Here is a 23263-nt window from a genome sequence, read left to right on the forward strand (position 1 = left end):
TTTGAAAGTGGAAAATCCTAATCAGTGCAAAAATTCCTAAAAAGTAGCATGCAGAAAGAACAAGTTCCATCGTATTAAACCATCAAGTGCTTTTCCTACTCTAATTTCAAGTTACAAACACTACTTTACAAACAATATCCCCATTGCTCTTTCGTTTTCTAATGTTCAAAAAAAAAAAAATCATATAATGATTTCCCACTCTTTCCACAGGATACATATTCCTAACAGAATAAACAGATCCTAAGAATGAATTATCCCCACTTAAATATTTTAACCAAGAAATCCTACAATAACGATTATATATCAAAGCAGGGTGGGAGTACAGCAGTTAACTACAGTAACTTAGGTTTTCACTTCTACAGTGCAAATTAGGAGTTTAAATTATGATAGCATGAAATACTGTTCTTTTTCACTGCATAAGTTCCCATAACTAAGGATGACTATATTTCATCTTAACAAATTTCAGTGTGCTTCAACTCCTTAACCAGAAGCTAACTACAGAATAGAGTTGCATAGACATAACAGTTAAATAATCCTATTTTTCAAGCACATTTCAAATAAAATTCCTACTGACCACCCATGTTACGTTAGTACATTTTTAATACAGAATGACAACATAAATCAATAAACATGAAAAAAAGCCTTTTATAGTTGCACAGAAGAAACAACATTATAACTGAAAGTTACCTGCAAAGACAACTCATACCTCCTTGGAAACATTCTCAGAGGATTCCTATATTTATTCAGTTGTAATTTTAACTTCTTCGTAGGTTTCAAAACAGCCACGTGTTCACCATTTGGAACTTCCAGTTAGAATTTTTTTTTTTTAATATAATTAACATATTTCTGTTATAGACTATCCAGTAAGTTGCAAATAAATTCACCTTTTTGCATCCTGTCTTCTGTCCACTAGGCCTTGAATCTATGCACTGACATCACATATCCTCTCACATAATATCCATGTTGTGTACTCATCTTCAATGGCACAGTTCTCTTAAGTTCCTATATCTTAAATCATCATTAGTCTGAAGAGTCCAGAACAAACCCTCTCCATGCCTCTGGACCCACTTTGCCCCTTAATTTCACTTCAGTGTTTCTCCATCTGGCCTATTTGAATCTGTGTTTTCAGGCAGGAACTGAGGCTCATTGCGCATGCCTCACAGTGGCACAGGGGGGCCCCTCGTTTCAGCTGAGCCCTCTGGGCACTACGTAAAACAAACAATCAATAACAGTATTAATAGATTTTGTCCCTTGGTTCCTCTTGCAACTAACAGATGCAATCTTCCCTCTGATAACTGATTACACATTGTAATTCTTCAGGTTTTGTCTCAATAGCAACAATGTCCATTCATCCCCTCTGTCATACCTAGAAGATGATATCCAGTTCTTCAAAAAACATATAGTAATTAACTCTTTTCCTTCTTAGTCTGTCTCAAAATTCATATTCTCTTTCACCACTACTTTATTTCAAGACCACAGATTAAGGAAGAAAACATGCATGTTTCAAAATTGAAATACAGATGTATATGGCGATTTTAACTCTTACCAGATTAAAGAGCAACAAAGAAGCACCAGTCTGTATAGAGGTTAGACCCATTCTGGAACCTCTCCTAATTATTTAAATTATTTCAATAGACATTATACATAGGAAAACACCGAGGAAAAAAAGACATTCATGTGCTTTTACCTGTACTCATACACACAACCAAGAGTCCAACAAAACCAGAGCTATTGGTCACAAAGATACTTCTGATAATGTGCTGAATCTTCTCGATATATTTGTTAACTAAGAGTAACAAATATCAGAATACCCACTGCTTAAAAAAAAAAATTACACAAAAATAAAAATGTAAATGTATATTCATATGAAATAGGAACAGTTGTAAAGCATTTCTGATGTTCTACAATTGTCTTCAAGGGGAAAACAGATATATGTACACACATGCTTTTTCATTCTTGATCTTACATAGTCCAAGAATATAAAATTGGATGATTCATCTCCTCTGGATAGCCTGGTTGCCAACAACAAAACCTTGCCAGCTGAGCTGTGTAGCTAATGCACTAAAACGTACCAGAACAATGCAACAGAATTTCTAATGCCCCAAGTCTGGAGAAGAAGAAAACTAAAAAAAAGAAAAATACAGTTCATGAAAGTCTTTCAAGAGGAAGTTCAGCAGTTTGGTAGTTCCTTTAAGCAAACTTGGTAACTTAACATGTTTAAAAATGTATATACCATACAAACTAAAAATAACCCCTTCTCTACAGGAAAAGTCTTCATTTTAAAACAACTCTGGAGAGAAGAATTCCACACTGAAAGCGGTACACAGAAGTTATGATGATGAATCAGGTGGGAAAGTTACTTCTATCAGTAAATCTTTAATAATATTCTGTTTGCCTCCTGGATAATCTCTAAATCTTGTAACAGCAGCCTCTTTCAATCTCCAGTCAGTTCATGAGCATCGCATTGTAATGCTTCAATTACAGCGACACTTTCAATTGACACATCCCTGCCCTTCAGAGGGACTACAATTGAAATGATGATAGTGGATTTTATGCACATTTCAGCCAAAAAAAATCCCTGTCTGCAATCGTTAAGGTTCCACAACAGCCTCAACACAACACAATGCTCTTTGTATTCTTTGCCGCTGCTCAGAATACTTAGTGAGAACACAGCTCATAGAAATCCCACCCTCTGCACAAACAACTGAATCTGAACATATACCATGCTAACAACTGTAAGAACTAACTGTTATCACAGCTAGAGAGGATATTGTAGCACAACAGAAAGCACAGCAATAACAGCACAGCAGCAAGGTCACAGGCTGCAGAAAGCAAGGATTTGCTCAAATGCAACAGCTGTGAGCACAGAAATGAAACAACCTACTTATTTTCAAAAGGCCTCAGATACACAGTAATCTCCAACAAAATACCCTTGTCTCCACTGCCAGTCCTTAAATGAGGTCTGGGAAGGGGTGGATCCTGACTCCACCCCTTCTAGTCACTCAGGTAAATTGCATGCAGCTGAGCTCCCCTTGGGTTGGCTCTGTCTTCCCACCAGGTGCTCAATCACTGCTTCAGGCTGTGACTTAGCATTTCCACTACAGATGTTAAGAGAACTTATTAGTAACAGAAATTACACAGTCAGAACCTTGAGAATGTTACTGACTGCCCTACACTTTCTCATTTTAATTCTTATACATCCAGTGAAAGAGCTATTCCTTGGCTATCAGGACATATGAAACTAGAATCCTCTGTTAACAGTGCAGTAAACTGTTCAAATTTCCAGCTGAAATAGCCAAGAAAATTGTCATATACAATGAGAACTGCCTTCCAAAGACCAAACCCTTTAATGGCAAATTTTTCTCACAGTATACATTACTGCAATAAAAAGTCAAGAGAGAATGAATTTCTTCCCAAAGTCAGCACCAAACCTACATACCCTGATTCTCATCTCTCTGTTTTCTATCTTGCAAGCAGGAGAGCAGTGACAAAAATCTCTTTTTCAACAGTTTCCCTCACTTCATAAGGAGTGGAAGAAATAGGTGTTCTGGGCTACTTTCCAAATTAGAAGTATCCACGTCCACTGTAATTCTTTTTTTGTTCTCAGGCCCAAATACCACTACAGCTTTCAGCAAAATGTTTCCAGTTATAGAAAAATCATAAATATATTTTCTACACTGCACTACCCCTTACCGAGAAGCACTAATTACAGAATAGAGGTAGCTTTCTGTCTCGAGGAAAAAAGAACAAACACTTTCACAAGACAAAGTATTGCAACTGCTTGCACAAAGAAAAGAGAACTGCAAAGAGGAAAAAAAGGTCACAAGAAACTCAGATGACAAATATTAATCAAGGCATAAAAGTAATTTCCATATCTTGATAAAAACTTAAGTTTTTCAAAATAATTCTTTATCCTTAGCAAGAGAAAAAATTGTGAAAAAAACATTTTTAACTATAGAACTACCCTAATTTTATTACAGTAATCTGACCTTTTCAGGATATAAAAATCTTCAGTATAAGCGCTTACTCTACTTAACAGAGCACTAAGTCCAAAAGTAAAAAAAAAAAAAAAAAAAAAAAAAAAGCAAGAATTTGTTTATAAACACTCAATTTTTCTCAGCAGTATCTTTTACAAGACAAGACCCTGGTGTGTATTGTACATTCCCCTTCATAAAGAGAGGTGTGATTTTTTAACAATTTAAGATTAAAAATTTGTTTAGATGCCAAATATAGCTTAGTTTAGGCAAATAAAGATGTTATGTATAAGATCAAGAACAATCATAAATTAGCAATAAGTACATGGAAGAAAGCAAAAATAATGTGTACTTTCAAGCAAATATCGCTATTCATGACTTTCTTCTTTTTACTCTGTTTCAAGTTAACGTTAGTGCTTAAGGAAAATAAAAATAGAAATGTTACTCAATATTTTAGATGATTAATTTTAATAATTAGATTTATTGTTAAGCATAACAATGAGAACATACCATAAACATCATTTGAAATACTCAGTTTCCAGTAACAGAAAAACCTCTAGACAACAGGAAAAGAACAGGTAGATACAACATACACAAATGTGCACAGAAGATTTAGTTTTATTTATGGAAAATTCAATATATGTTTACAACTCACATCTTATTTCAAGCAGGGAACATGATGGAAAATTAGTATTGTAAGATAATTTCAAAATTATTGCTTACTTGCAAGAGTAATTGAAACTTTCTTCATCAAAAACTGTACTCACCTAAAAGTAAAAGCTTAAAGACAAGATAGGTCTACAATCTTATAATACAGACCAGGAAAAAATATATATTTTTTTTAAATTAAAAAAAAAATAGAAGAAAAAGAAGTTCTAAAGAATGACATGAGACTGGAAGAATAAAAGAAGTGGATAAGAAAAGTAAGTATTTTAGATGTATTAAGCACCTAAAAAGCAGTCCTCCACCACAGCATATATGACTTGCTGAATAAATTAAACAGTATACATAATCTCCAATCCAAATCAGAGCTGACTTCAGATGACATAATAAAAATTATGCTGTACACAGTAAAAGTGCATTGCTAACACTAATTAAAAGACACTACTCTGCAAGAATAATATTTAGCTTATTAATAAAGATTTCAGGAAGATTTGCAAAGTAAGAGCCATCTAGCTCTCTTCTCTAAGTGGAACATGACAGATTACTACCTTTGTTGAATTGGACAAGACTGTCTGCATAGCAAAGTTGGAACAGTTTACCAAAATTTAGATGTGAATAATTCAAAGGATAGTTACAAGACATATACACCATAAAACTAATTGTAGAAAAACCAGGCCACAAACTTTTGTTACATAAATGAGATAAATATAATTGTGTTTAAAACTGCAACTAAAGAGCACAGAAAAGGATGTGCATTCAGAGCCATTTATTCCATCAGTACACAATTGTACTTGCTTATGATACTGCTCTGATTGAAGTCTAGAAGCAATTAGACGTCACAGGATCACAGAACCATTGGGGTTGGAAGGGACCTCAGAAATCACCCAGTCCAACCCCCCTACTACAGCAGGTTGCCTACAGCAGACTCCACAGTAAAGCATACAGATGGGTTCTGAATACCTCCAGAGATGGAAAGTCCACAGTCTCTCTGTGCAGTTTGATCCAGTGCTCCGTACCCCTCAAACGTTTGTATGTTTCCTCATGCTTGTACACAGCTTTCTGTGTTCCAGCTTGTGCCAAATGCCCCTTGTTTTGTCTCTGGGAACCACTGAGAGTGTCCCAATCCACTTGGCTCCCATCCATTAGATATTTGTAAGTACTGACAAACTCCCCTCTTAGCCTTCTCCAGGCTGAACAGTTCCAGGTCTCCCAGCCCTTCCTTGTAAAGAAGATGCTCCAGGCCCCTCATCATTTTTGTGGCTCTCCTCTGGTCTCTCCAGAAATTCTCTGTATTTTTTTTTTTTAAACTGAGGAGCCCAGAACTGGATACAGTACTCCAGACATGGCCTCAACAGGGCAGAGCAGAGGAGAATGATTAACTTTGAGATACCAGTGGCCTTCTCGGCCATAATGGCACACAACTGGCTTATGGCCAACCTGCTGTTCTCCTTTCCAGCAGATTGGCCCCTAACCTGTATTGATGCATGTGGTTATTCCTCCCCAGGTGCAGGACTTCACATTTGCCCTTGATGAACTACATCAGGTTCTCTTTCTGCCCAACACTCCAGCCTGTCCAGCTCTCACTGAACAGCAGCACAGCCTCCTGGTGTATCAACCACTCCTCCCACCTTCATATCATCAGCAAACTTGCTGGGAGTCCATTCTAAGCCTTATCCAGGTCATTGGTAAAGATGTTGAACATCAGTGAGAAGAGAAACAGACTTAAAGAAACATACATACAACGTTGGAAGTTTTGGGCAAGCAAATTGGTTCATAAAATGTTTAATCTATATAGAATGCATTATTCTGCTAAACATTAAATCAGTTAATTTACCTTATGAATGTAGTAGAATTTTAGTAATAGGTAATACAGCCATGCCTTTATTTGAGGCAGACTTTGTAAAGCAGCATTTATTTTTAGGCATCTGGCCAAAAAATAAATCTGTACCGTAATATTTTCTTCTGCCCTTTTACTAATGAAATAGCCCTTAACAACCTGTTATACCAACCTGCTTTATTTATGTATTTATTTCACTTAAATGACTTACTATTCCTTAGTCACAGAAAATGGGATCCAGGTAAAAAATCTGTAAGGAACTAAGCATTTTCTTCAACTGATTATTTTATTTAAATGTATACAATGCTGCTACAAACCAATTTCAACTCTCAGAACTTCTTATTTCTCTGCCCTTCCCAGTAAAACAAATGACGAGGGTATAACTACTAATAGCAAGCCATAACTTTTGAATAAGAACTTACTACAACAAAGTGTGCTTCCCAAGCTCTAGATGTGGTTCCAATTGTCAAACTGTAACTCTGTAACAGACATAAATCATCATAAAAACCTCACTCATCAATATGAAATCACATAAATACATAAATATGTCATTTTGTTAGCCCTCATACTCCCAGTTTGCTACCCAAGAGAATATACGCCTTCAGTGAACATGTGTTCTGTCCCATGTTAGTTTATTCTGTTAGTAAATTAAAAAGTAAACCAAGGCCTTCTTATGTAAGCAGAAATGCAAGTGCCATGCATGGAAACAAATCTCTCCCATCAAGTTCTAAAGACTGAGCATTTCTCACATGCCATATTAATTGAATGACTTTACAGGGTTAAAGCTTTAGGGAAACTGATATTGCTTCTCTCACTTAGCCATTTTCTCAGTCAGAATATACCTCTGTACCAAGTACATGATTCCTTGAAACCAGTCTGAGGGGCAAACCCTGAAACAAACTGGCTTGGAAGGGAAGAATAATCTTTGATGCTCTTAACTTTGTAACTATCGAGTAATAAATAAATAAACAAACTGCAGAACAGAGAGTAAAATAAAAATAGAGAGAAAACAGTTAATGCCTAATCTTGCTTTGCTGATAGATTTAAAGGAGAAAGAAGAAAACCTGCAATCGCAGCAGACATCTACACTATAAGCTAAAATTCAACTAGAAAACTCAGAATAAATTTAAAAAAGAAAGCTATACATCCCTTCTGGCAATCAGAACAATCAGAAAAGTGATACCTGGAACATTATCAATAAAATATATCAACATTGCAGCCTAACACATTCATCTTACATGTTATATAATTGATTATCAAGCTACATTCAAATAACTATTATCAGTAAATTATGAGTGCTGCAGGAAGATTGGAACTAGATGATATTTAATGTCCCTTCCAACCCGAACCAGACTATGATTCACATAGCTATGAAAATTTCTAAATTGAGGATGAAAACAGAAAACAAGAAACCTCTATTCTCAGCTCATTGCAGTCAATGAAGAGGCACAATTTCTTCAATTATTAAAAATACATGCACAGTGTTTTGTTTTTGTTTTTTTTTTTAATTGAGCCACATGTGTCCCCTAGAAAAGGATACCTCCCTTCAGCAAACAGGAAAGTCTAATCTTACAATGTAATTTCTCATTTCTCCTCCATGAAAGAAGAAAGTTTCTACTCGTCTCTAAATTTGGAATTAAGATACAGTTTCTATGCATAAACATATATTTTACTCTGGAGAAAAGCCAGACTGCAAGGTACAACTCTCAAGAGGATGACAGCAAGAAAAAAAAAAAAAAATTAAGAGTTGCCTTCAGGAAAACATTTTTCTACCAGTTTGATTGAATATTTAAATTCATAACTAAAGACAATAGCAAGTTCTGCTACAGACAGGTTGAAGCTGTGTAAAACTTCATACAAAGAAGAGCAATTAAATCCAAAACACAGAGGGCACTCAGCACTTCTGACAAGAAAATGGAAGAATGAGTAAGACTGAATAAAAAACTCTTCAAATGTTGCACATCTGAAGAAAAACAAACTCAACTGAACCTATAGATATCATATAACCTACAGAACAAGTACAGTATGAGATACGGCTAACACAATTTTGATGTGGACTAAGAGACATAACATTTCATGAAATATTTTGTAACTGTCTAAAATGCAAGAGCATTTCTTCCAAAGGACTACAGAAACCTTCTCACATTAAAATCAAAATTTACAGAACGCTTTTACAAGCCTCCTGGTCTGCTCAGCCCTTTAATTATGACTTGTTTGGCAATTCTTTCCTCTTGTAAGCTTTAAGATTCTTCTTCCATCAAAGTACCAGTATTAAAAATAGTGTTCCCTTCATTTGACATTTTAAGTGTGATTAAAGAGTCAGTAAGGACTGACATACCAGAACAAGCAATCAAGCCATCATGCCAGGATTTACTCAACAACATTTTAGTATGCAAATCATTATTTCATAAGCTTGCTATATACCAATATATACACACCAATAAATATAACTTTTTTCCTTTTTACTCTTAATATTCCAGCCTCATGCTTAGATATGGGTTAGCACTGCTTCGCAGACATTTTTTTGCCATTAAAATAACATTTCAGGAATGTTCATCAACATATTTGACTCCAAAAAAAAAATTAATAAAATTTTCTTGGTGTATTTTGATCTTTACTATTTCCTTCAACAGCAGAGTTAGATGTATTCATCCACATCCATTATGATAGCTCTTCATGAACAAATCATTTCTTGTCTATATAAATGCATTACTGAGGGTCTTTTGGCTTTCTGCTGAATTGACTAGTGTATGTCAAACCACAAAACATGCCTTTGATTTCCATAATTTTTTTCTACCCCAGCTGAGACTTACTTAATACAAGTATTTAACTGCTAAAAAGTTTGATTAGTCTTCTTTTAAGTGCTATTATGTTACTTGTCATACCAGGGGAAAGGTTTTCAGATCTCCACTTCATTCTTAGGGAGAATTTCCCTGTGTTAGATGTTGTGAAATTTTGTTTCTACTTTTCTGTTGAAAAAGGGAACGTATATTCTATCTCACTGTTGTTCCCAAGACAACTGCAGAAACATTACTTTTCATGCACTAGAGTTGCAAAGTCTACTCTAAAAACATGTGGAAGCATAGTTAAAAAAAGAGGAGGAAAGTCAAGTAAATTATATGTATTTTCAATCTAGCCTTCAGCATTAGAACTCCACTCACGTATTCTCACGACTGCTGCAGGACTCAAAGTTTCTTATCCATCTTTGTAGGTATTTAGTTGGTCATTACTGCCCATGGAACTGAGCTGTTTATCAAAGACTGCATTGGGATGAAGACCGTGTGTCCATATGGAGAGGCTTAGCATCTAGCTCATGCTCAACGTCTCTACTACTACTAAAAGGAAGATTCCACTTTACAACTAAAAAAAAAAGGCACACCATAAGTGATTTTTCAATTTTATTAGTACAGCTACATTCTTCATGTAGAGTGAGGATCAAGTTATGAGTAAATTAATTAAAGCAGTTAAATGAGACCGAAGCAGATCCACCATCCATCATCTAGGCTTGCTCCGCAAACTCTTCAAATTCTTTTCACTCCTCCAGCTAAATTTCTATATAAGAACTTGCACTTGTTACCACAGGAATGAAGGAGTTCATACAGACCATTGTGTGATATATTTGCTAAAGAAATTTACTTTCCTCTTCCCTCTTCTTCCTTTATAAATCCAAAGAACGCATCCCACACAAGACCTAGGTTCTTTTTACTAGATATGTGTGGTTTGGAAGGAAGAAATGGGGCTATAGGAGACAGACTTTCCAGTTCAATTCTACTAATACTACTTGATTTTCTAACAGTCCTCAGGAAAACTCACAGGACAATGCAAATTTTTGTTACTTCCTTTCATTATTCCTGTAGAGGAAGGATTTAAGTAGAGACAGCCTTCAAACTCAGTACATTCAACAATTAGAGCAGGATTCTAGAGAAGTTTTCACAGAGTAGATTTCAGAGGTAGATAGGATGCACTGGTGTTCAGTATGTAGTCCTGTAATAATACTTCTAACTAATATCCATCAGATTTTATCTCCCATGGTCTAGTTGAAAAAAAAAACAAGCTGGTAATGAAAGTATGTTGTTGTACAGTTGAATTATTCTGAAGCCTTGTAGGAAGGCACCTCACAAAATATAACGACTTTGTAATGCATTCTCTGTGGTCCTTCTGTGTTCAGAATATGCACTAAAGTATAGCCTTGCATCCATCAATTCACACATTGTACAGAATGGCATCTCAACAACTTTTGCCACAGTCTCTCTGAGATGACTATTTTATTTGTAGGTAGATGATCTGCTATATTATCTATAATTGGACTGTTTGAAGAGAATAAGGAAGGCAGGGAATTCTTATGACATACATTATATTATCTCACAAAATTGAACTGTTCCCATCTTAAAAAAAAGTCTATAGAAACTTTCACAGTAGCAGCTACATTCAACACAGATTAATTAATATTTAATATTTACAGAAATTAATTTTTCTGTAAAATCGACCATTAGAGCACAATATTTAAACAGAAATTGCAATTGACAGATAAGTTAATAAACTTTGTTATGACACCCTGTCATATTTTTCACTTTCCAAACAGTAGACACATAGACATTAACATTTTTTAAGCAATTCTAAGAAGCTGAGCAAGGTTTCCACTATATGCCTCAAACATACACCTGTTCTAATTTATAGTTGAATAACAGCTTATTGGGCAGTAGAAGAAACAATATATCTGAAGAGTTTAATTAATCTGACAAGTAACACCATCTTTATTAAGGGAAGGAAAAGAAAAGAAAGCAAGGCTTTGTATGTAAATATGCAGCAGGTTAACAAAATTCAGGCTTATTAAAAGTAATCACAACATAAAGCTATGCTGCTGTACAAGCAGGTGAGAGCTTCTACTAGTTTTTGTTAGAAATCTAAAATGATCTTTTCTGTGCTGATGTTGCAGGCAGTGGTTGACCTTAAGTTGTACTATTTGTTGCAGTGACAACAAAGAAATAAATCTTTTTATTCTAAACAAGAAAAAGCACAGAAAGGACTCTAGAACTAAAAGTCTGTCCTGCTTTTTCTCCTCCAGTCATTTTACTAGTTTGAGGTTGGCTGGTCCTCTTGTTATTCAAGAATATCATTATCCACTTCTTTCTGCTTCACTCTTTTGGAGGGTCCATTGTGACAGGATAAGGGGATATGGCTTCAAAATAAAAAAGGGGAGATAATGACTGGATATAAGGAAGAAGGATTTTACAGTAAGGGTGAGGATGCACTTTAACTAGTTTCCTGGTGAGGTAGTGAACACCCCACCCTTGGAGACATTCAAGGTCAGGCTGGAGGGGACTCTGCACAATGTGATCTAGCTGTGGATATCCCTGTTAATTGCAGGAGAGTCAAGATTATATGACTTTTAAGAGTCCCTTTCAATTAAAAAAATTCTGTGATACATGGGAATAATATTATTACTTAAAGAATTCATTATTTAAATGCAAATCCATACAAAAAAAGGAAAATATAGTCCAAATGAAATAGAGAGCTACATAAAGTATTTTACTTAGGTCTGTTATAATGTCTTATCTGTGCTATGCTAGAATTGTCCCAGACAATTCCAAGACCATCACTGAAACAAGAGACTAAATGCTGAAAACATGGTTGTACAGAGATGGGCAGCCTTGCTCTTATGAAAACTCCCTTGTACAGGTGGAGTTGTTAACTGCAGACTTGTTGACAACAAACCCTGTAAATCAAACAGGCATAAAAGCACCTCCTGGAGAAGCTTGGGCATGACTTCAAGACTTTAGAACTTTTGGATGAACACTCTCACAGACCAAGGATCCCTCCATTGGCTGGACCAGAGCTGGAAACTAAAATGTTGATCTCTTTGTCTGTCTCTTTCTCTATCCACTCCTTCTCCCCTTTTCTTTTTTGCTTGTAAAGTTGTTAAGTAATGCAAGGCTTATTGTGATTACTCATAGAATCACATAACTTAGCCACACAGTTGAAACAAATACAATTGTAAGAGTGGCAATAATTTTAAGATCAGTGCAGTACAGAGATTCTCATGAAGATTGACGACTGTGTTTGGACCTTGAGTGTCATTTCACCTTAATCTAACCAAATGGATTTGTGAATCTGGTCACCCCTTCCTTCCTTCATGGGCAGGACATGATGCACATGCTATTGGAATCATTGAATACATTACTTCGGAAGGGACCTTAAAGATGAACTGGCTCCAACCACACTGCCGTGGGCAGCGCTGCCACCCACCAGCTGAGGCAGCCTAGGGCCCCAACCAACCCAGCCTTGAGCAACTCCAGGGATGGGGCACCCACAGCTTCTTCAGACAACCTGCACTAGTGCCTCACCACCTTCTGAATAAAGAATTTTCTCCTAACATCTAACCTACATCTGCTTTGTTTTAGTCTAAAACCATTCCCCTTTGTCCTATTACAATCAGGCTGCATAAAAAGTTGTTCTCCATCTTTTCCATAAGCCCCCTTCAAGTGCTGGAAGGCTGTAGTGAGTCTCCCTGCAGCCTCCTCTTCTGCAGGAAGAAGCAGCCCAGCTGTCTCAGCTTATCTTTGTAATAAAGATGCTTCAAATGTCCAACCATCTCTGCGGCCCTCCTCTGGACACACTCAACAATCAGAGTGCCTGGATAATCTATTCAAGTAATTATTGCTTCCATTCATCTACACTCAATGCTCTAACAAAAAATTCAAACCAAGTAGCTGAATCGAGCCAGAGCTCAGCTTCTAAAAGTTTTAGAATACTCCAGTAATGACTCCCACTTAAGAGATACCGAACTTTCCTCACAAAGAATACTTTTGTTCAGAAATGAAGCCTAGAATTCTATTAACGGGAAATCATTATTCATTCACTCCTAGTGATAATACGTCATGACAATTTACTCTTTTAAGGAACTGCCCCCTTGCAGTCAATAGCGAAATTCTTGTTGATTATATATAAAAGAACAAGCTCCTCACTAATACAAAATACAAACAGAACTGCAGTAATTTTATTCTCTTTAGTATCATGAAAGACAGTCGTCTCCAAATATTCACGGAGCTTTATTTCCCAGATGTGCTGAACTAAAAGATTCATCAGATAAGCTACAAAGAAAATCTCCTAACAATGTCATAGCTAGGAGCAATTCCAACTAAAGACTGAATTTTTCCAGAGTTTCATAATTTTCAGAAGCAAATTTGCATTTACATTGTAACAGCTAACACACACACACACACACACACACACACACACACACACACACACTTCTAGCCAGTCTCCCTACAGTCCAGGTCTGGAGATGAAAACCTGGTTTTACTGAAGTCAACAGTTCTGCCTTCAGTGGGATCTGAGTTGTGAGACCTGGAACACTTCATTAAACCATGGCAACTGTGAGATCCATTGCAAATCAACAAAAAGTAACATTTTTCTTTGGTTTATGTTTCAAAAAAAAACATAACAAAAAAAAAAACTAGTGCTATAAGAATATTTTGTTCTTTTGGCCAATTTTTTTTTTTAAAGCAAATAACAAACATATGGCAGCAAACATACATATATACTACTAAGCAGAGCACTCCGTAAGACTTCTTTATAGCATTTCCAAGTAATGATTTGCTAATAACTGGAAAGACAACTCATTTTGGACATGGATTAATACAAAAAAAAAAAAAATACTTAGACACTATGGAAAGAATAATGCTGACCTCCTTAATCTTAATCAATCACAATTGGAATCACATCACGCTACGAAAAATTAAAACTTCTTTCATTAACCCATTTAAATTGTGTCATCAAATAATACTGAACAAATTTATGTCGCTAAGATCTTAATTAGAAAGTACAGGAAAACTCAGTGCCTACATATGCACAGTTTTTAACTTCTCTTGCTGTCTATATATAGCCAAGTTTAATTTTTATACGTTCCAATTTACTAAACTGGAAGAAAATGTTTGTGTAGAGTTTAGAGAAAAAACAACACTGTTTTAATGCAAAGCATCCCTAAGTTTAAAGAAAAGCAGTAGGAAAAGATATCTGATTTTCAATTTAATTCATGTACTTTCTAGATGCAGCCTTCTTTCCTACATATTTCTTCAAATTTCTTAATTAGAATCACCCTGTGCACTTCCCATACAAATATGAAGGAAAACCACCTTTAAAAAAAAATATACCTATAGCACTAAAATAAAAAAGTCAAAGACAGATATAGATCTTGAGATGCATTAAATCTACAGTCAGAAGTTAATCAGTGATCATACTGGAATTCTGTCTTCACAGCCTTTCCAGCTTAAGTTCCTGGAATACCTTTTCTCTCAGACCTTCAAAACCCTAAGGAGCAGCATTATCAATGCATCTTCAAACACCGAAAATAAGTGCATCTCTGTGCATCAAAATACACAAGTCAATCAATTCACAAGACAGCACAAAACTTCTCTCTCTGGTGGGCCAACTGCTCACCACAAAGCTTCTTTAACCTCTTTCTCACATATCTGATACAGGTGATCTTCAGATGCAGAACACTGGACAAGACAGCATGCAGGCAGAACAACTGATTTCATCCAGTTATGTTATCCTAACGGAGGTATAAAATGTTTGCCTAACAGTTTTGGCATTAGAATATTTGGATGTAAAACATTCACACAATTCCCAAGTAAAAAATGAAGTAGATATCCTAGCTAAAACACATTCACTACTGTGTGTCCAGCTCAATTCCAAAATAGAAATTGAGATCATATTCAGTATCCATACTGCAGTGCAGTGCCTCAGAGAGGAAGGTACAGATGCTGCAATCGCAGGCACGCCATTCCTCACATGAGCTGTTAAACCGTGGTCTCTTGTGCCAGTCCCTGGTGAATCCTTGCAAGTCACGTACTGATAGTTACAGGGATGGCTTCTTAATATAAACACAGGGTAGCCAACGTGTTTTTTAGTGTTATCTCCTTCTAAAATTGTTCCTAACATCCAAGGTTGTTTTCAGCATTCTCTTTAGTCTATGCTGTCAGCTGCATTTGTATATTCGATGACTGCAGCCACCAGAACCTAATATATTATGATAAAATCCTTTAAAGATGAGCAGTGTATGAAAAACACCAAGGAAAGAAAAAAGGAAAAGGAGGAAAATCCATTTCTGATGTACAAAACAACAATTCTTATTTATTATTTTACAATAATTTTAACATCTTCTTTGCCCAGGATCCTTCTTTGTTCTGTAGTTCCACAGTATCTTCATTTGTGATGGGCTAAGCATATGATTTTTTAATCAGATTTGGAGTGACGTTCCTTGTTTAAATGTTGTTTATAACAAAGAACATTTACAACAGAAGTGATTCTGGAGTCAAGGAACTCCTGTTTTTCAAATGCAATCACATTTAAGTCACATTATTCAGTTCTGAGTGAAGAGAAATTCTCTGCCATGACCTCTATTCTTTTATTATCTGAAGTATTACATCCCAGCACTAAGTTAATAAAATCTTTTCCACATCAAACCTAAATAACGTTTAACTTAATTTAAAAGTACACTTCCAGTGTTGAAAAGTACCTTTACACTTCCCTCTGACAGTCACACTCAAAACAATTAAGTCCATATGGAAGATAAGGCAGTACAAAATACACTCAAGAGAAACTATTAAACAAATGACGGTTGAGGGGAAAAAAAAGAAAAGAAAGCAGCAGCACAGAGCACAAGGGAGAACATCAGTATTCCAATAGTGATTGTGAAAAAGACTGTAACCCTAACAGCCTCACTTCAATGTGCCTTGATGATATCCTCTACCACGAACACCAAGAAAGACACTTGTCTTTAATGGAAGAAATTCCACAGCTCCAGAAAACCATACATGCTGCCATCAGGAATATCAGAAGCCGTAATAGCTACATTACAACATTTCTCATCACTCCTAGGTACAGAATAGCTTCCAAAACTCAGGACACCTTTAACCGATGTACAAGATACTCCCAGGCAGTGTTATGTCGAAACAATGCAACTGGTTTAATTCCATCCTTGGCTTTATAGCTTTATATTCCCCCTTCAAAGGCCTTCCTTTATGGGGGTTCTGCACACACACACACACACACACACACACAAAAAAAAAAAAAAAAAAACACCCACACACCACACATTCCTTGCACGTACATGTTATGGAAAGAGCCTTTGCACTTGGCAAAAGCACATTATGTTCTTTCATGGAACTCTGAGTAATTTTAACTTTAGGCAAGTGAAGAAAGAAAACAAGCAAGTTGCTTCCCTGTTAATTACAAATTGTTTACATTCTTGAACACTAAACAATTAAAATTGATTGTGGACATATCTTTCTACTTCCTAATATCAAAAAAGATTTAAAATCCTGCACGGGAAAGTCATACTAATGTGGGGGATGGCTACACTTGCTCCTTTTCACTCCCCTCACATAGCACATATGCCTTCAGTAAAGGAAGACACTAACACATGTCCAAGCCCTAAAGGTGATGTATATAACATAAAGCTACCTCCACACAACATTCAGCATATGAAAGAGACTGCTGTCAGTGGAGAAGCATGTCATTCACATGACTATACAAGACTTCCTTAAGGAGAGCTGAATTCCAGTCTATCTGAAGTTGTCTCAACCAGTGTAAGGACTGATGCTTCCAGAAGTCCAGAGCATTAACAAGTTACATTCACTTTCCAGAAGTGACATTCAAACCTCAGTCTTTTCTGAAGAGAAACATAAAGCACCCTAGCAGCAAATTCGTAGGAGGAAATGCATGATGCCACCTCATTAAAAAAAGTAAGATAAGAGAACCAAAAGAAGAGGAATCATTAGGTTTTCACACATTCCTGCTTTGCCTATGTATATACACACATAAATATACATCAACACATAGATGACAAATACAAATTCTGTTTAATAGCTAGCTACAATGAAAGGAATCTTTTTATTGAAGGAAGTCTCACATTTCTCTTGAAATATTACAAATGACAAATTCTACTTAAATTCGAGAGAAAATTAAAGATATTACAGATTTTGAAGTGTCAGAAAGAGAACCTACATTTTCATAGAGTTTATTCTGACGTATCAAAAGAAGAAAATTCAAAGAACACTGTTTATATGTAACAGGTCTACAGATGTCATGATTTAGGTATTCATCACACAGAAAGCATTTTTGCTGGTATGAGATGTTCTTTGATATCTTCTATTTTAACTACCAAGCCATTCATGAATCCATCTGTCCCCAATTACTTTTTCAAAAATAAACAACCAGAAGGAGAAACTGAGGCAACTCTCAGGTAACATTTGATTTGCAGTGCTTTCTATCAATGTCATTCAGAAAGCCATGTATCCAACAGCTCTAGAGAGTACTAAGCCAAACTTTAAGGGCAGAAGAATTGAAACACTGAGATTATATCTTAAAACAATTGACTTTTCCAAGCTGTGATCATAACTTCCACAGAGCACAAGGAAAAGAGAAGTTATTACTTGCATATAACTACAGATTAGAGGTTCAAAAACTTTACATGAAAAGGCTATTTCTCAGGTCTTCCATTACTTCACTACATGAATTCCCTCATGCCTCAGTTTATCACATTCAAGGTCATTTTCCACCAGTACAACATTCTACAGATTTTTTAAGCATGGTCTAAGGCTGCGTTGGCCAGAATTCTATTAAGCCTGATGCACATTATCAGGAGTGCTGTTTTACGTAACATGCTGCTGCTGTCAGGTGCTGTAGTTCAGCACTACTCTATATGTGCACGGCAGCATTATCATGTCCACAGCTTCGCTTTCCCTATTAAGTATTCAGATAACAGCGTTTCATGAGCTAAGCCTAACAAACAGAACTGCAGTAAGCCTGTCTGCGACGGCACGAGTATTTCAAAAGCATTTTCCAGGAAGAGGACAAACAATAAAAACTTATACATTGATTTGACACATTTTCTATCAACAAAGTATCTTCTGGTTTGCCTTCAGGTGTTACACAACACTACAATAGGAATTGAATAATGCCAAGAAGAAAGAAAGTTGACAGTTTTCATGCTAGTGTTGCATAACAGCCTTATTCCTCCCTGTATAACTACAGTTTCCGAGAAATCAAAACAAAAAAATAAAATAATAATAAGTGTTATTATAACAGGATGTATGTCTATTACTTTCCAGCTTCTGGTTGAAAAAAAAAAAAAAGAAAAAAAAAAGCACAAGAAGATTGAGATCTAAGATCCATAATGCTGCAAATGGCATGTAAAGTGCTTTGCACAGGCTGTGCAATTTTCTTTTCCATCCTTTTTAAATACATTTTGTTGCTGCATATTAGCCATTAACATTTTTTCATTTTTTACATCGGACTGCACATAAAAAAAAAAAAAAAAACAAGGAAAATAAGCCTTACCACACCATTTCAGCATCTCTTTCTCTACCTAACGGATATCTCAGCAATTTTTCCTAGAACTGTGACTAGGTTTATATGCTGCACCATTCAAGTATACTCATCTCCAAAACTTACTAGGATTGCAGCTACAAAGAGCACTTGGGAGATGGCCCAGAAGGTAAACAAAGAATCGCACGGAGTAAAATAATCCAGAAAAGCAAGAAGCGCAGCGCTCCGTACAAATTAACTATACTCAGAGAAGAAATGCTCCAGCGCCTTTACGTGCTTTGGGCTGAGGGTGCTCACACCAAGAAGAGCTGTGTTAGTCCGTGCTCAGCGAGAAGAACGCCTGCAAGTTAGCGAGCACCTAGAGAGGCGATTTGTTCGATTCTGCTGTTGCAAAAGGAGCGCGGTCTCAGCCCCCTAAGCCGGGAGCGCAGCCTGCTGAGTATCCGCAGTACGCGAGCACAGCGGCGGGCAGAAGCCGAGCTCAGATACTCGCGGAGGCGGCGGGGGCGCCCAGCACGCGCCTCCCCCTCCCGCTTGCCCCCGCACCGCCGCCTCCGCACCGCCACCCTCCCCTCCCAGCCCCGTTAAGCGAAGCCAGCGGTTACTCGCCCCCCCACGCCCGCGGTCCGGGGGCAAGGGCTACTCAGCGGATAGCAAAGCCCCGGCGGGGCTCCCCGCGTTGCTCCCTTGCCTACCAGCTCGTGCACGCGGCTCCCCCCCTTGAACCTTCCTCAGGGCATCGCCCCGAGCCGCCATCCCCACCGCGAGCCCCTGCCCCAAGCCGGCGCGGTACTTACAGTTCTCAAGAACTGGATCTCGTCCTCGCCCTCGCCCCCCTCGGCCATGGCTCCCCCTCCTCTCTCTCTCTCTCCTTCTCCCGGACGCTGCTCACGGCCGCGCAGCTCTGCGGCTGGGAGCAAGCGGGCTGCGGATGCCCGCGCGCCTGCCGCAGGTGGACAGCTCTGCCCGCCGCGCCGCCAGTGCCTGCTACGGGCGGAGGAGGATGCGATTAACCGCGGGAAGGGGGGCGGAGCTCCCGGCCCCCCCGCTGCTGCAGGTGATCCGCAGCCCGCTCCCTCCGCGCGCCGAGCCCGCCGCACAGCGCCCCTTGCCGGCTGCTCCGCGGAGCTACGCGTGCACGGCGCGGCTTCGCCGGGCGTCGGCTTCTGAACGTGCGGGTGTGGTGAACGCACGGCCAACGACGGGCTGCAGAATTGCCGTTAGTCGAAGGGCGGCTAGCGCGTGCTGCCATGGGTGCAGCAGAGGGTCACCAGCGTAAATGTGTGCTCATCTCTACTGAGCGTTTGCGAGGTCCACGCTTGATTCCCGTTGGTGTGGAAACCAGGCCTTCAATAGAGAGAGGAGTTTGGCAGCCCGTGAGAACTGCAAGACTTCCAGCATAGGTAGCACTCTGGAGTAAATACACGGCAGAGAAACTTTGCTCATGTGGTGCAATGGTCATGAGGTGAGGGAAAGGGAGAAGCTTAGAAAATAGTAAAATGAAGAACCGTAATCAGTAAACGTAATGAAATCAAAATAATTTTGTTAAACAGAAGCATGATGGTAACCTAGAAGGTTCCTTAGAAGCCATACTCGCTGTCTTTAACTTCACACTCTTTTAAGGCATTGTGAAAATGAAATACTAAAATTTCTGTCCAGATCTTGGCAGCTGTGGATAAACAGTTCTTCTGACAGATTGGAAACTGCAAATGCAGCCATGATCCACAAGGCCTGTAGAACTGAATCAAAGGTTCTAAAGATGAACTCCAGGGTTGATAGCTTAATCAGTTCCTTTATAATTTTCTGTTTTCATCGACTCCAAGAGATTTTTACCTCTCAAACTTGTCCCTGATGGAAAATATTTTTTTCTACGTATGATAAAATAGTCAAGAAAATACTTGACTTGAAATTTCATATCATCACAATACTCAAACCTCTTAATTATCCCTTCCTCCAAGCAATAAAGGTTGGAAAATGTTTCTTGAAAAAAAGACTCCTGCTAAGAGAAAAGTCTTGAGTCTGAATCTTGAAACCATGAGTCTGAACCGTGTTTCAAGAAGATGCACCGAACAAATAACACTTCTGTTTGCACTTTATCCCACTTACAGAATAAGTCAGTTTCAGACAACAATTTGCAAATGTTTTGGTTTTTTTTTTTTTGTTTTTTTTTTTTTTCATATGAATGTAAAGGTCAGTTCACATCATTTTACAGGATCCAGTTCTTGTTTCAGTCTTAGAGCAAGGAGGATACTTTCCATATTGGTCTGAAGGTGAGTGGTAGATGAGATGCCTGCTTGACTTGCTGCATGTAAGGCAAGGACATATTAAAGAAAGAAAAAAAAAAAGAAAGAAAAGAAAAAACTATAAATAGTTCACTATGACATCATTGACTGAAACAGTTTGTACAGTTTTCAGTACAACATTATGACATAATGAAATTTGTTCCGGGAACTGGTGATACCTGGTTGCCTACAGATTTAGAGCTCATAATTAGGCTGCTCCTTGTTTAGCAAGATGCAAACTCCAGCTGAAAATTCTCATGCTGTCAAATTTGTTGGACCTTCCCGGTTAGTTGAAGGATATTATGTGATAACAGAGATGCCACATGTGGCTACATAATTTGCATAAGAAACAAAGCAAAAAGTAGTAAAAATAAAAGATTAGTCTAATGGCTTTTTGGTGAAAAAGACCAAATATAGTTGGAAGGAGATCTCATTACATTATTCATGAGGAACTATTATTTACGTGTGCACATACAACACACACATACTTTTTAATGCATACATGTACATATGGCTTAATAAATACAGAGTATGCATAAAATACAAAATCAGTGCAAGGCCAAAACTAGATTATTTAGCCATGGACTTTCTCTATATTACCACAGCAATCAGCTACAACGTATGTGTCTCTTTCCACTCAAAACAAGAGGCCTTACTCTACCCATGTGGAAAGATGAGAAGTGTTCTTAAAACATTCAGGTGATTGGATTGATGTGTTTTAAAGGGAATGCACGTTATCTAGTGTGAGGTTGTAATCAGTAGCTGTGTTTAATTGTGTAAGACTCTAATCAGTAGCTGTGTTGAATCAATTGTGTTAAATAATTTAAATCAACTTATTCTTTTTTGAATATCTATCATATTGGGAGTTTATGCATAGTTCACAAAATTGTTGCTTAGATTAACTGCTAGGAAGAATAAAATAACAGATATAGAATCATAGAATGGTTTGTGTTGGAAGGAACCTTTAAAATATAGTACCAACCCCCCTGCTATAGGCAGGGACACCTCCCTCTAGACCAGATAATATCTCCCGTAGCTGATATTTACAAGTGAAATTTGGTGGAAATGCATTTTTGGAGTAGACGTGAAAGTAAAGGGCAGTTTGCTACAGGACTGCTACTCCCAAATTTCAAGATGCCAATCATCCCTATGGCAGATGACTTTGTGTTCCCAACTCTCACTTGCTCAATTTCAATCTACATTACATTAGATTACACTCATTGTTTTTCACAAGTCTGAAGATTTTTGTTAGCACCTACTCACGGCCGAGCTTTCCACAGAAAAATGCTCACAGAAAAAAGACAGCTTCTACTCCTACCAAGAGAATTCTGCTAGTTTGAAGACAAAGCCTCTGAAGATAAGAAAGAGGGAGAAAATCTAGCAGGAAAATTGCCATTTCTTCCAACTCTCATGTACATTTAGTTGGCTAACCAGTTCTCCTATAACACACATAGTAAGTCTGCTCTTTTTTCCTCCAGTATAGAAATAGCCTTTCCAATTTTCAGTCCATAATTTCCCTGTGTCTTGCTGCTCTCCATGTAGTCTTCTTTTGTTGTCTTGTCTTTGTCATGTTTCTTTTACAGTTCTATTCAAGTCTGCCCATCACAATACACATTTGTAACTGTCATGCTGACACATCATTTACATTGTTCATTTTGCTTTTGGACAGCAAGAGTTTCTTGTTCCTACAGTCTTTGTTTATTGAGGAAGCAACACTGTGACAATACATAGTACCCTTGTACCAATCTTTACTGAAAATGGGTTCCTTGGAGTGATACAGCACCAGTGCAACAGTGTATCTGAGATACTGCAAAAGGGTATGGACATAAATGAAAACACATTGCCACTATTATGCACATTTTAGCACTTCCATCTCATAATTTTTATTCATCTGAATTAGGAAACTTAATACAGTGTTAGGAAAAGATGCAGAAATATGTTTGTGCCTACCCATCCAAAATAGTAATTATGTAAAATAGATGATGTCTGCTGCCCATTATAAAAGTAATGTAAACAGTGAGTGTTCAGTAACATCAGTTGGGAATTCCTCTGGTTTTCCACCTGTTCCAGAGTGTATTACCATGCTAACTTTGTCTTCCTAGAAGCGCAGAATAAGACAATGCCAGTAGGAATGACATGGGGCAGATACTGTCCTTCCTCCTCATGTTGTTTGT

General features: G+C 37.5%; 1 protein-coding gene across 1 annotated transcript in view; it reads right to left on the reverse strand.

Annotated features, from left to right (window-relative positions):
- Nucleotides 1-19828, reverse strand: part of RYR2 (ryanodine receptor 2) — a 355102-nt gene extending 335274 nt beyond the window's left edge. Inside the window, exon 1 of the mRNA XM_090135386.1 lies at nucleotides 19605-19828. Coding sequence (XP_089991512.1) covers nucleotides 19605-19652 — 48 coding nt within the window. The 5' untranslated portion in view covers nucleotides 19653-19828. The remainder of the gene's footprint in view (nucleotides 1-19604) is intronic.
- Nucleotides 19829-23263: the final 3435 nt, after the last annotated feature.

This window comes from Phasianus colchicus, chromosome 2 (assembly GCF_987193195.1).
Source record: "Phasianus colchicus chromosome 2, bPhaCol1.hap1.1, whole genome shotgun sequence".
Taxonomy (NCBI): Eukaryota; Metazoa; Chordata; class Aves; order Galliformes; family Phasianidae; genus Phasianus; species Phasianus colchicus.